General features: G+C 45.6%; 1 protein-coding gene across 2 annotated transcripts in view; it reads right to left on the bottom strand.

The window, feature by feature from the left end:
• Nucleotides 1-13,421, bottom strand: part of PSMD6 (proteasome 26S subunit, non-ATPase 6) — an 18,828-nt gene extending 5,407 nt beyond the window's left edge. The window contains exons 1-5 of one of the 2 annotated variants that reach the window (XM_004018345.5): nt 13,225-13,421; nt 12,411-12,616; nt 9,531-9,676; nt 9,055-9,274; nt 8,837-8,945 (exon numbers count right to left, since the gene is read on the bottom strand). In XM_004018345.5, the coding sequence (XP_004018394.1) occupies nt 8,837-8,945; nt 9,055-9,274; nt 9,531-9,676; nt 12,411-12,616; nt 13,225-13,369 (826 nt within the window). In that variant the 5' untranslated portion in view covers nt 13,370-13,421. Of the gene's footprint in view, nt 1-8,836; nt 8,946-9,054; nt 9,275-9,530; nt 9,677-12,410; nt 12,617-12,856 lie in introns of both variants that reach the window. The other variant, XM_042236618.1, reaches the window with a different exon arrangement.

Here is a 13,421-nt window from a genome sequence, read left to right as displayed (position 1 = left end):
TTATGTGATACATCTGAAAATTTTCCACGTATACAGAAAACCTCGGGGTTTTGAGGTGACTGTTACTTTCCACTTTTCAAAGTACGTAATGAATAAAAGTTCTGGGAGGATATGTAACTATCTTAAAATGATTCTGGAACAATTCTGTGTAATCTGTAATATGAATTTGGACATTAAGACCTTCTCAGATCGGTTTATTTGTAAACTTCTGAAAACTAGGTTTTACCTAGAAAAGGATGTTACTTCCTCTTTCAAATAAAAATTTCAAAGTACACAGTCTGAATACTTATCAAAGCAAAAAAGCTTATTAGAAAGGCAAGTAAATGCTACATAGTTCACTACACGGAGCAGACAGTAAATGATACAAATGATAACTGTTGTCAAAAGATTCATCTCTGTCCTTTGCATTTAAAATGCCTGGGAAATGAAGGGCAGTCCCAAGCCCGGCCCCTGCTGTCCCAGGGGTGCCCAAGGGCTGCTCTCCCTGCACCCCCACCTGCAGGTTGAGTAGGTCAGCAGACTGTGATACACACGCATCAAAATGCTACTCAGCAGGAAAATACTATGAACCACTGCGAAGAAATGGCAAGAACACGGACTTTAGTGCAAGAAACACACTAGTTGTACTACAAGGCTAGTAGTCAGCATGGTACTGACACAGAAAGACAGATCAATGGACCACAAAAGCAAGTCCAGAAATAAACAGACACCTATGACCAATTAATCTATGACAAAGGAGGCAAGAATATACAATGGAGAAAAGACCGTCTCTTCGATAAGTGGTGCTGGACAGCTCCATGTGACAGGATGAAACTGGAACATTCCCTAACACCATACACAAAAATAAAATGGATCAAAGACCTAAATGTAGGAAAACACAGAACACTCTGACATAAATCACAGCACGGTCTTTTTTGATGACCCCCTAGAGTAAAAAATAAACAGGAGTTAATGAAAAGCTCCTTCACCTCAAGAAACCACAGAATGAAAAGACAAGCCGTAGAATGGGAGACATTTGCAAACAAAGCACCTACAAGGAGTCAATCTGCACAGCACACAGACAGCTCTTGCAGCTCTCTGTCAGAAGCCAAACTACCCAACCACAAAAGGGGCAGGATTTCCCTGGGTGGTCCGTGGTTACGACTGTGCTCTCAATGTAGGGGCAAGCCTTTGACCCTGGTCAGAGAAGATCCCACATGCCTGGCAGCCAAAAAAGAAAAAATGGGGGCAGAAGATCTAAATAGACATTTCTCAGGGGAAGAAATACAGATGGCCAAGAGGCACAAGAAGCATCCGTAATTATCAGAGAAATGCAATCAGAACTACAGTAAGGCATCACCTCACACTGATCTGAACGGCCATCATCAAAATGTCTACAATAAATGCTGAAGAGGGTGTGGAGGAAAGGGAGCATTTTCACACTGTCGGTGGGAATGTAAACTAGTAACAGCCACTATGGAGCAGAATATGGGGTTCACTGAAAAAGTAAACATAGAACTACCATATGATCCAGCAGTTCCCCTCCTGGGCATATATATATTTGGCAAAAGCCATAATTGGAAAAGATACATGCACCCGAATGCTCACCGAAGCACTTTACAACAGGCAGGACAGGGAAGCAAGCTCTCTGTCAGCAGAGGGACAGACAGATATGAGTACATACACATATGGAATGTTACTTCAGCCACAAAAAAGAATGAACTAATGCCTTCGCCAGCAACGTGGATGGACCTGGAGATGATCACACGAAGTGAAAGAACTCAGAGGACAAAAAGCCTATGATACCACTTATGGGTAGAATATGAAAGTCCATACAAAGGACCTCATTTACAAAACACAAAGACTCACAGACTGTGATAACCAGGACAAACTTCTGGTTACTAAAGGGGAAAGGTGGGTTAGGGGGAGGGGAGGCATACATTAGAAGGTTGGAGTTTACACACACAGTAATATATTACATGTATTTTACAAACAGAAGACTGACAAGGACCTACTGTGTAACACAGATAACTCAACACTGTAATAACCAGACAGGAGAAAATCTGAAGCAGTATACATATATGTATCATGTAATCAGTTTGCTTAATACCAAAAACACCACTGGGTAAATCAGCTCTACTCCAGCACACAATAAATATTTAAACTTAAAAGAGACATCAACAGGATTACCTTCAGGCCTGGGTGACCTGGGACGCGGTCACCTTCCTGGAGCCTGAGCAGCCTGTTGCCAAGGCAGCACGGGGCTGGAGCTGAGGGAACGGGGGAGATGTGCCTGCAGAGGAGTCCCCCTCCCCTGGCCCCTCAGTGCCTGGTCCCCTGTGAATGGGACCCCCATCTCCAGATCTGGGAGGGGGGCCCTCCGAGAGCTCAGTCAAGCCTAGAACACCCACATCTCGGTCGAGCCGCTGGGCAGGAAGAGCTCAGGCATGTCACCTGGTCTCCAAGCCTCCCAGCGCTGAGGCTCCCACCGGCAGCTTCCCTCCTTGGAGCTGCCCTACCCAAGTACTACAGCACCCTCAGGAGCACAGTTCAGGGAGGTCTTGGGACTTTGGGGAGTGCAGGAGAAGGGGAAAGAAGTAAAAAGACCCAAGCCCTGGCACATTCCACTCTAATCTACAACCCCGGAACACAGCTTTCTCTAGGGGTCCAACTGCCCAAGAAACTGGAGGGGGGGGGGGGCGGGGTGGGGGCATGAAGGACTGCTGCCCCCTGGTGGACGTTTCCTGTAACAACAACCTGAAAACTGGTTAACAGATAACCAAGGGAAGCTTTCATGCAAAGACGGGCACGATCAAAGACAGAAACAGTATAACCTAACATAAGCAGAAGACATTAAGAAGAGGCGGCAAGAATTTACTGAAGAACTATAAAAAAAGATCTTAATGAGCCAGATAACCACGATAGTGAGATCACTCACCTAGAACCAGACGTCCTAGGCTGTGAAGTCAAGTGGGCCTTTAGGAACCATCACTGTGAACAAAGCTAGCAGAGGTGATGGAATTCCAACTGAACTATTTCACATCCTAAAAGATGATGCTGTGAAAGTGTTGCACTCAATGTGCCAGCAAATTTAGAAAACTTAACAGTGGCCACGGGACTGGAAAAGGTCAGTTTTCATTCCAATCCCAAAGAAAGGCAATGCCAAAGAATGCTCAAAGTACCGCACAACTGTGCTCATTTCACATGCTAGTAAGGTTATGCTCAGAATCCTTCAAAGTAGGCTTCAGCAATATGTGAACTGAGAACTTTCAGATGCACAAGCTGAGTTTAGGAAAGGCAGAGGAACCAGAAATCAAATTGCCAGCATCAGCTGGATCACAGAGAAAGCAAGGGAACTCCAGAAGAACCTCTATGCCTGCTTCACTGACTGTGCTGAAGTCTCTGACTGTGGATCACAGCAGACTGGGGAGCACTCTTAAAGAGGTGGGAAAAGCAGACCACCGTAGCTGTCTCCTGAGAAACCTGTATGCAGATCAAGAACAACCAGTTAGAACCTTCCATGAAATGACTGACTTGTTCAAAATTGGGAAATGAGTATGACAAGGCTGTATACTGTCACCTGTTTATTTAACTTATAGGCAGAGTATATCATGCGAAATGCTGGGCTGGATGCATCACCAGCGGGATCAAGATTTCTAGGAGAAATATAAACGACTTCAGATATGCAGATGATACCACTCTAATGGCAGAAAGTAAAGAGGAAGTAAAAAGCCTCCTGATAAGGGTGAAAGAGCAGAGTGACAAAGATGGCTTAAAATTCAACATTAAAAAAAACTACAATGATGACACTGGGTTCCATCACTTCATGTTAAATAAAAGGGGGAAAAGTGGAAACAGTGACAGACTTTATTTTCCTGGGCTCCAAAATCACTGTGGATGGTGACTGCAGCTATGAAATTAAAAGATGCTTGCTCCTTGGAAGGAAAGCTATGACAAACCTAAACAGCATATTAAAAATCACAGACATCACTTTGCCAACAAAGGTGCGTATGATCAAAGCTGTGCTTTTTCCAGTAGTCATGTATGGATGTGAAAGTTGGAACCATAAAGAAGGCTGAGCGCCAAAGAATTGATGCTTTAGAACTGTGGTGCTGGAGAAGACTCTTGAGAGTCTTTTGGACAGCAAGGAGATTAAACCAGTCAATCCTAAAGGAAACCAACTCTGAATATTCATTGGAAGACCTAATACTGAAGCTCCAATACTTTGGCCGCCTGATGTGAAGAGCTGACTCATTGGAAAAGACCCTAACACTGGGAAAGACTGCAGACAGGAGAAGGGGGCGACAAAGGAGGAGATGGTTGGATGGAATCACCAACTCAGTGGACAGGAGTTTGAGTAAACTCCAGGAGATGGTGAAGGACAGGGAAATGTGGTGTGGTACAGTCCATGGGGTGGCAAAGAGCAGCACACAATTTAGCAACTGAACAACAGTATGTAAAATAGGTAATTCACAAGGACCTAATAAATAACAGAGGGAACTCTACTCAACACTCTGTGATAACCTAGACAGGAAAGGAATCTGAAGAGGAATACATGAATCTATCTCTGTAACTGAATGAGGTTGCTTAACACCAAAAACAAACACCACTGTGTAAATTATCTCTACTCCAGTATACAATAAAAATAAAATTTGAAAAGAAAACAACAGAAGTATCAACAGTATTCCCCTCAGGCCTGGGGACCTGGGCTGCAGTCACACCCCTGAAGCCTGAGCAGCCTTGGGACCCAAGGCTGGACTGAAGTGGGGCTGAGGGAGCTGGGGAGGATGTACCAGCAAACGAGCCCCCTCTGGACCCTGAGTGCCGGGTCCCCTGTGGATGGGACCCCAATTTCCAGATCCAGGTGGGCCCTCCTAGAGCTCAACCAAGCCTAGTGCACCCCAGAACAGTGGAGCCTCTGGCCTGAAAGCGCTCTCCATGTCACCTGGCCTCTGAGTCTCCTGGGGTGGGCTCCCACTGCCAGCCTGCTTCCTGAGTTACCCCACCTAAGCGCCACAGCACCCCAAGCAGGGCAGGTTGGGGAGGCTTGAGATTTCTCTTGACGGGGATAGGGGGGGTGCAGGATAAGGGGGAAGTCATGAGATCAGAACTGTGGTCCATTGCACTCTTATCAAAAACCCGGAACACGACTTTCTCTAGGGCTCTGATTGCCCAAGGAACCCGAGAGGGGCATGAAGAAGTGCTGCCACCATGTGGACATTTCCACAACAACAATCTGAAAACAAGCAAGAAGGAAAGCCGCTCAGGTGTCTGACTCTGCGACCCCATGGACTATACAGTCCATGGAATTCTCCAGGCCAGAATACTGGAGTGGGTAGATGTTCCCTTCTCCAGGGGATCTTCCCAAACCAGGGGTCAAACTCAGGGCTCCCACATTGCAGGCTGATTCTTTACCAGCTGAGCCACCTGGCAAGCCCAGTGCATACTGGCCAACTCTTCAAATTCACAAGGCCTGCTGGGCTGAAAAGGACATCTGCCCTTTAAGCAATGTCCTAGGGCAGGTAATCAGAAAACAATTCAAAGCATGCTGGACCTTCAACAAGTCAATCTTAAGGGATCAGTTTAAGGTACGTTGCCTTCCCCCCCCACCCTTTACTGAAAGCACATGAAAATATGCTCCATATTGCTAATTATTCAAGAAATAATTAGCACCAGTCTGACTGGTCATCATCAAAAAGACTACAAACAGCATACGTGTGTTCAGATGGCAGAGTTGCTCTGCTGTGAGCCTGAAACAATCACATCTTAGTCATCAGTTCAACTCCAAAATAAAGTAAAAAGCTTAAAAAAAAAAAAAGGACTACAAACAGTAAATGTGGGAGAGTGCATGGAGAATAGGGAACCTGCCTATCCTTTGGGGGACAATGCAAATTGCTAACAGTCACCAGAAGGGACACAATGGAGTTCCTTAAAGAAACTAAACATAGGGCCGCCTCATGACCTGTTCTCCTGGGCCGTGAGGTGGAGAAAAGCCTCACTTCAGAAAGACAGCATCCACCGCAGCACCATTTACATTAGCAACCAGTCCATCCTAACGGAGATCAGCCCTGGGATTTCTTCGGAAGGACTGATGCTAAAGCTGAAACGTCAGTACTTTGGCCACCTCATGAGAAGAGTTGACTCATTGGAAAAGACCCTGATGCTGGGAGGGATTGGGGGCAGGACGAGAAGGGGACGACAGAGGACGAGATGGCTGGATGGCATCACCGACTCGATGGACATGAGTTTGGGTGAACTCCGGGAGTTGGTGATGGACAGGGAGGCCTGGCGTGCTGCGATTCATGGGGTCGCAAAGAGTCAGACACAACTGAGTGACTAAACTGAACGGAACAGGATGCACCCAAAAGCTCCAGGGAAGACGGATGGATCAAGAGAGCGTTTCATACATGTACAATGAAGTATGACTCAGCCGTAGAAAAGGATGAGTTAATGTCATTTCCAGCAGCAGCATAGCCCTGGTGATGATCACAGTAAGCGAAGGAAGTCAGACAAAGAACGACAAAAAGCCTATGAGATCACTTACTGGTCTAATCTACAGACTGATAATGAACTCATTTACAAAACAAAATCAGGCTCAAGAGACTTAGCACTGACACTTCTGGCTACCAAAGGAAAGGGGGGTTGGATAAATTAGGGACTTGGGAAGAACACACACACACACACACACACACACACTACTGTCAGACAGTAAACAACCCACAAGGACCTGCTGTGCGGCACAGGGAGCGCTACTCAATACCCTGTGATAACCTATGTGAGCAGAGAGAGAAAGGAGGAATGTACACGTGCGTGTAACTGAATCACTCTGCTATGCCGCTGAAACTAACACCACTGTAAATCAACTACACTCCAACAAAGCTTTTTTTAATTTTTAAATATCTGGGCAATGAGTAAATTTGGTACGTATCCCATTTGTCTCAAATTACAGACACTTCCATGAAGCACTCAATGACACACAGGCACTGTGCTCACGTCAAGATCATTACAAAGAAAAAAAAAAGTAAGGTCTGCTCCTAATAACTCTGGGTAGCAGTAGAGAAGAATTGTAATAAAGCATCCCAGAATAATTTGTTTTCAAAACAAGGCATGGAGATTTTCGAAACCATTATATATCACTGCACCCACTAAGATGCCTATAATCAAAAAAATACACAATTAACATGTATCACGGTGGGGGCTGGGGGGACGGGACTGGGACTGACGCACTGCTGGTGGTAATGTAAAATGGTGTAGCTGCTCTAGAGAACAGTCTGGCAGTTTCTCAAACAGTTTCTCAAATAGTTACCATATGACCCAGCCATTCCATTACTAGGTATACACCCAGGAGAAAGTATACACTATGTCCATACAAAAACCTGTATATAAACATTCATTACAACACTGTCTACGACAACATCCATCACCTGAAAAATGGATACAGCCTGTCTCCATGCAGTGGTGTCACGCAGCTGTGACCTGAGGAAGCTCTGCTGCGTGCTACAGCACCCACGACAGTGAAAGCATCATGCGGCAGAAGGGGCTGAGCACAAAGGCTCTGCGTAAATCCACTTACGCGCCATGTCCGAAATAAGCAAATCCATGGAGACAGACAGACAAGGGGCTGCGAACAGGAATGGAGGTGACCGCCAGTGGGTACAGATCATCTTCTGGGTGATGAAGATGTCCTGCAACCAGTGGTGCGGTTGCGCACCTTGTCAATAGAGGGGGCATAAAATAAGAGCACCGGGAATGCAGAGACAGGGTTTATTAAAAACCTCTATGGCTGAAGGAATAAGGGGAAACCTCCACATTTGAGCAGAATATGGACCATGGTATCCATAGCCATAAAAAAGGGAAAAGGGCAATTCCACACTTCAACTGTGTGGGCAAACACGAGAAGACAGGACCACGCAGGTCCTTCCACATCTGAGGAGCCCTGTTCCCACACCGCACAAAAGGCAGTATGAAGCCCCATGGGGCTTCCCAGGTGGCTCAGTGGTGAAGAATCCAGCTGCCAGTGCAGGAGACACAGGTTCAATCCCTGGGTTGGGAAGATCCTGTGGAGGATGAAATTGCAACCTACTCCAGAATTCTTGCCTGAAAAATCCCATGGACAGAAAGAGCCTGGCAGGCTACAGTCCATGGAGTTGTAGAGAGTCAGATTTGACTGAGCGCACACACGTGAATTCCCACAAGGCAGCCGAACTTTCTAGGCATGGAGAAAGCACGCCGTAAGCACTGGGCCAACACCCACTGTGAAAATAAAAGATTGGCATTTGGAGTCCACCTTTCCCAAGTTTTGTAAATGCTGCCTATTTCTATTAACAAAATACCTTCTGAAACTTGAAGCAGACAAGAGAATTATCAATGCCAAGTTGTTTTAAGTTTTAGGAAAATCTGGGAAGGAACCCTGGGTTGAACACCACAAGCACATTCAACAGATTTTCTCAACCAACATCCCTTGAAAATGATTTGCAAATCAGCACAAAGACTCAGCTAATGCACAGCCAACTCAATTGAAAGGAGAGTCAAATTTCCATACATCTGTCCCCAAAACACTCAATGCTTACAACCATTTGCTCACTCCTGCTCAGGAGTCAGGCATACTTCCTCGGCAGAGAAGGCTTTAAAAAAAGCCTTAAAAAAATGTAAACATCAATCTTACCTTGTGGACCACACAAAAAGATATTCAATCAAAGTCTAAACAAGAATGAGCGAAAGATTAGCCACACTGACCCCAGAACAACAGATATCTCTGCACACTGTATTTTTCGTGTATGTGGAAAATCGTCTAAGGCTATCCACAGACAGAGTGAGGAATGATGAAGACAGCCCGAACAAGCAACGCTGTCCTTACCTAGCGACTGGAAGAAAACAGAATAGCGGCATTCGTAGAGCGAGAACAGGTACTGGCGGGCGGCCGGCAGGCCGTGCAGCACCTCCAGGATCTCTGCTCCTTTAACCACCTAGGGGTCGTTCCAAAAGACAAGCGCAAGCTTTAGTGAGTATGCTTTGTTTATTTTGGAAAAGCATGCTATATCCTCTGAACCTGAGCACAAAAGATTCCATCATTACCTTTTCCCTGAGGTCCGGTCTTTCTAAGGCAATCATGCTGACATAGACGGTGTAAGTCACAAAGGTTTTATAATCCATGAGTTCATAGGATGTAAATGTTGAAACTGTGTCAAGGAAGAGTTCAGCTGCCTGTTTGAAATCACGAATAGCTACACAATAAAGACCTTGATATACTTTTAGGCGGTTCCTCCGGTCCCAATCTCCTCCTTCCTCTATCAAGCTATAAAATTAAAACAAAAGTCATACTCTGGAAATAAACAGTGCTTTTTGCAAGCTTTGTATTATTATTAAAGAGAGAAAAACTTGTCACAACTTAAACCAAAAACTAATATATAAAGAGAATAGTTTCCTAAATAAGTACATTAACTATTTGACCAAGTGTACCAGTTGGAAACAAAAGAAACAGATTTCTGCTATCAATTTCTTATCATAGCATCGCAATTTAGAGGGAATATATCCCCACCACTAAAACGTACGTTTTGGCCTTTTCTGTATTTCGAGTGATGAGGTCATTGTCCATGTAAAATAAACCAATTCTAAGGAGATAGAACACAATGTCCAGTCGGTGACCCAGCGCCACGGTTTTGTCATATGTCTTGCGAAAGGCTGTCAGAGCACCTTCCTGCCAAGAGAACAAAGCAAACAGGTGAGGAAAGGTTAGGTGTTGTGAAAGCTACAGCTTTTTCGGATTTTCTAAGCAAAAAGTGGGGGGGAGAGGTAGGCGTGGAGTCAGGAGAGTACAGCCGTGAGGTGGTAACTGCTGACGCTGGGTGGTACCTGTTCTCTCCACGCGTACAAAGTGTAAGAAATACATCAAAAAAAAAAAAAAAAGAGATACATCAAATGTGTCTAAGCATATACTTATATTCTAGGAAAAACCACCACATTCATAACTTGTTCACCACTGTTTCAGTATTCTTCTTTGTCCTATATATTCCATATTTTTCCTCTAACAATTACAATACGTTACTTTTACTCTCCTGTAAATTATCAATCCTAACAACTAAAGAGTATTAAAAAATTTTACCGTAATCACTCTTAGAATGCAACGGATTATTTGAATATACAGTTCCATCTCAAATCACTGTGGGACGGAAAGTTTTCACTGCTTTAAGAACATGAATATGGGAGACTCCCCTGGCAGCCCAGTTAGGATCAAGGCTCTGCGCTCCCGCTGCTGCGGGAATGGGCTCAACCCCCAGTTCAGGAACCAAGATCCCACAGGCTGTGTGATGTGGCCAGACAACAAAGAACAAAAAAACAACAACAAAGAAAAAAGAAGAAAGAAAACGAGGTGAGCCTGTGACATCCTGTTGTATGAGAAAATAGGGAAGACCACTGAGATCATGTCAAAAGGACAAAAAATCCATCTTAAGGGAACTTACACTAACAAATCTGTAACAAACTGAGCACCAAAAATACTAATGACTGAGATCAATACAGCACAGTGAGAAATAAAAATCCACCAAGTCGATTATTTAGTAACTAAAATAAAATATTAAAAAAGTAGGGCTTCCCTGGTGGCGCAGTGGGTAAGGATCCACCTGCCAACGCTAGACACACGGGTTCGATCCCTGGTCTGGGAGGATCCACGCGTGCCACACGGCAACTAGACCAGTGCGACACAACTGCTGAGGCGGAGAGCCCTGGAGTCCACGCTCCTCAAGAGAAGTCACCACAACAAGAAGTGGCCCCTGCTCGCTGCAGCTAGAGAAAGCCCACACAGCAGCGAAGACGCAGCACAGCCACCGGCAAAGATTAGACAGACAATAAACTGGAGGAAAAGAAAACTCTTCATTTTAGAAGAGTGCTATTTCATTAACATGGACTACATTATTAGAACATCACCAATGGACAAAATGTGGATTCAAGCATATCCTTGTTGAAATTCCTCAAGGCCTGAATTGAAAGCTCTACGTTTCTCATTCATTCATAATACTGCATCCTGTTTAAAACCAAACCAAAGCAAAGCACACACACCACCTACAAAAGCCACAAACTATTAGCTATATTTTAAACTGTCCCGTATTTTTCAACTTTTACAATGACCAGATCTTAAATCTATAGTCAGCAGGGGGAAAAAACAAAAACAAAAAAAACTTATGTTAAATTTAAATAATAATAGTTCAGATCATTTAACATTTCAGCACTTTGCCAAGGTACCAGTCTAACTCCTGTGCCCCTGGGAACTATCATTATTCCTATTTAATAGCTGAGGAAACTCATCCAGTTAAGTAAATCATGATTACTGAAGCCAGAAACAGAACTCAGGCAATCTGACCCAAGAGTCCATAGTATTCAATTTTTTAAAGTTAATGCCATGTTATCCATTATCGAAACACTTCAGGGTACACTGCTTACAATTAAGGACATCCAAAGCCATCCTCTTAACCACTATTATACAATAACTAGGTTAAAAAATTTAAAAGACCCAATACTTGCAGGTGCCCCTCTTATGCCCTGATAGTATAAGTTAGGTTGGCTGCTGGGCTGAAGAACAGTCACAGACAAAGACTGTTCTCTGTCCCTGAGATTTCATCTCAGCATACACGCTGGAGAGACAAGCATATACACAGAGGCACACACAAGCATATTTTTACAACAGCAGCCTATCTTAGCAAAAACAGCTGAAAACACCACACAGGTCCAACCACTGAATAGCTAAATAAAGCGCAACATCACCCTACTACAATGGGCTACTAACCAGCAGTCAACCAGAATAAGCAAGAGCTAAGCACACTAACATGGATGGTCGCGCAGACAGAATTTTGAAAGAAAAACTAAACAGGACTGCATGAGGACACCTTGATACACTTTAAAACAACCTTTTTAAACCAATACTGCCTAATTTCTACAAGTACATCCATGTGACTACAAATGTACAATAAGAGAATTAAAAGATAATATCTCAGGAGGCAGAAAAAAAGAAAGAGCAAATAAAACTTCAGCATTAACTCTAAGATTTTAGTTTCTTACAAGGAGACAATTACTTGCCTAAACAGTAATTTTTAAAATGCACCAGAACCAATGCTTCCCAACCAAGACACGTTACGAAAGTAAACTACAGAAAACATCCAGGTTTGGCAAGATCAGCAGACAAGGATGTCTGCACACGCACTTCTCTGAATCACAGGGAGAGATGGGGAAGAATACACACCAGGCTGCTGTCTGGGGGGCCGATGAGAGCAACAGTGTAGAGAAAACTATTCACTTTTTCTTCATTTCTGCACTGACTCACTAGCTCAGGTAAGCAGATTACCTGTGCAGTTTTTGGAAGGGGGTAGTTAATGTTTAAAATGAGACCCTGAACAGTGCCCATTTCAGGCTACACACACAGGAGAGACCACCTCACCCACCTTGTCGCCTATCCGGCAGAGGTACTCGGCCTTTGCCATCATCGCGTCTCGGATTTCGCTCTCCCCCAGATTCTTCTCTGCATCCTCCAGCTCCTCATCCAAACGTTTCAACTCGTCTTCGTTTGCCTTCTTCATTTTGTTGAGCAGGTCTACGTCCATCTGCCACTCCAGGGACTTACACAGGGCTTCGTAATAAGGAGCCATGTCTGAGAGAGAGCAAGAGGGGTGTGACTTAAGCGTGGGCCCCCCACCCCTACTCCACCCCCATCTTCCTCCCACACAAGCTGTGAAGTCGTCCGCCGGACCCCTGCCCACTAGCAGGAAAGGGCTGGGCACCACGAGGTGCTTGCTACTGGGAGGCCAGCATCAGGACCAGGCCTGTCACCGCCGCCCTCTCCTAGGGCCGGGGATAGGGCAACCCTCGGCTTTTTCACAGCCACACACACCTCAGACTCGTGCACTTAAGGCTATAGCGTCCGCTGCCATCACTACTGGGAAGGGCAGAAGGAACCGATGCCAAGTTTCCCCTCCACCGGCAATGCTAAAGTCCCCGAGAGCAGTCGCTAATGACAAGTAGCCCTGTCTCTGGCTCGGGGCTCAACACCTCGGGATCCCCCCAACCTGGTCCCAAGGCGGGAGGCGCACAGAGCCGCACACCACTCTGAAAGCCTGGAGGTGCTGAGAAAATGAAAGCCCCGAGGTGCGGATAAGCCAGGTCTGCTCTCGGGGTCCCCGTCGGGGTAAACCCCTCAGGCTCGGGAGCGCGGGGCCGCCCGGGCCTAGGCCGCTGACTCGGCGCTCCCGCGGGCCTCACTGTTATCGCGGACGGCTGCCATCAGCTCGTCGCGGACCGCCGCGTCCCCGCGGTGCTCGGGCAGGCTGAGCAGGAAGCGCAGCTGCGCGATGCGCAGGTCCGGGTTCTTGGGCAGACCCTCCTCTTCCAGGTTCTCCAGCGGCATCTCGGCAGCGACAACAGCGGTTCCGAACAGACGGCAACTCACAGCCGAGACC

This window comes from Ovis aries, chromosome 19 (assembly GCF_016772045.2).
Source record: "Ovis aries strain OAR_USU_Benz2616 breed Rambouillet chromosome 19, ARS-UI_Ramb_v3.0, whole genome shotgun sequence".
NCBI classification, from domain to species: domain Eukaryota; kingdom Metazoa; phylum Chordata; class Mammalia; order Artiodactyla; family Bovidae; genus Ovis; species Ovis aries.
The sequence above is the reverse complement of the archived record's forward strand: the minus strand, read 5'-3'. Positions and strand labels throughout refer to the sequence as shown.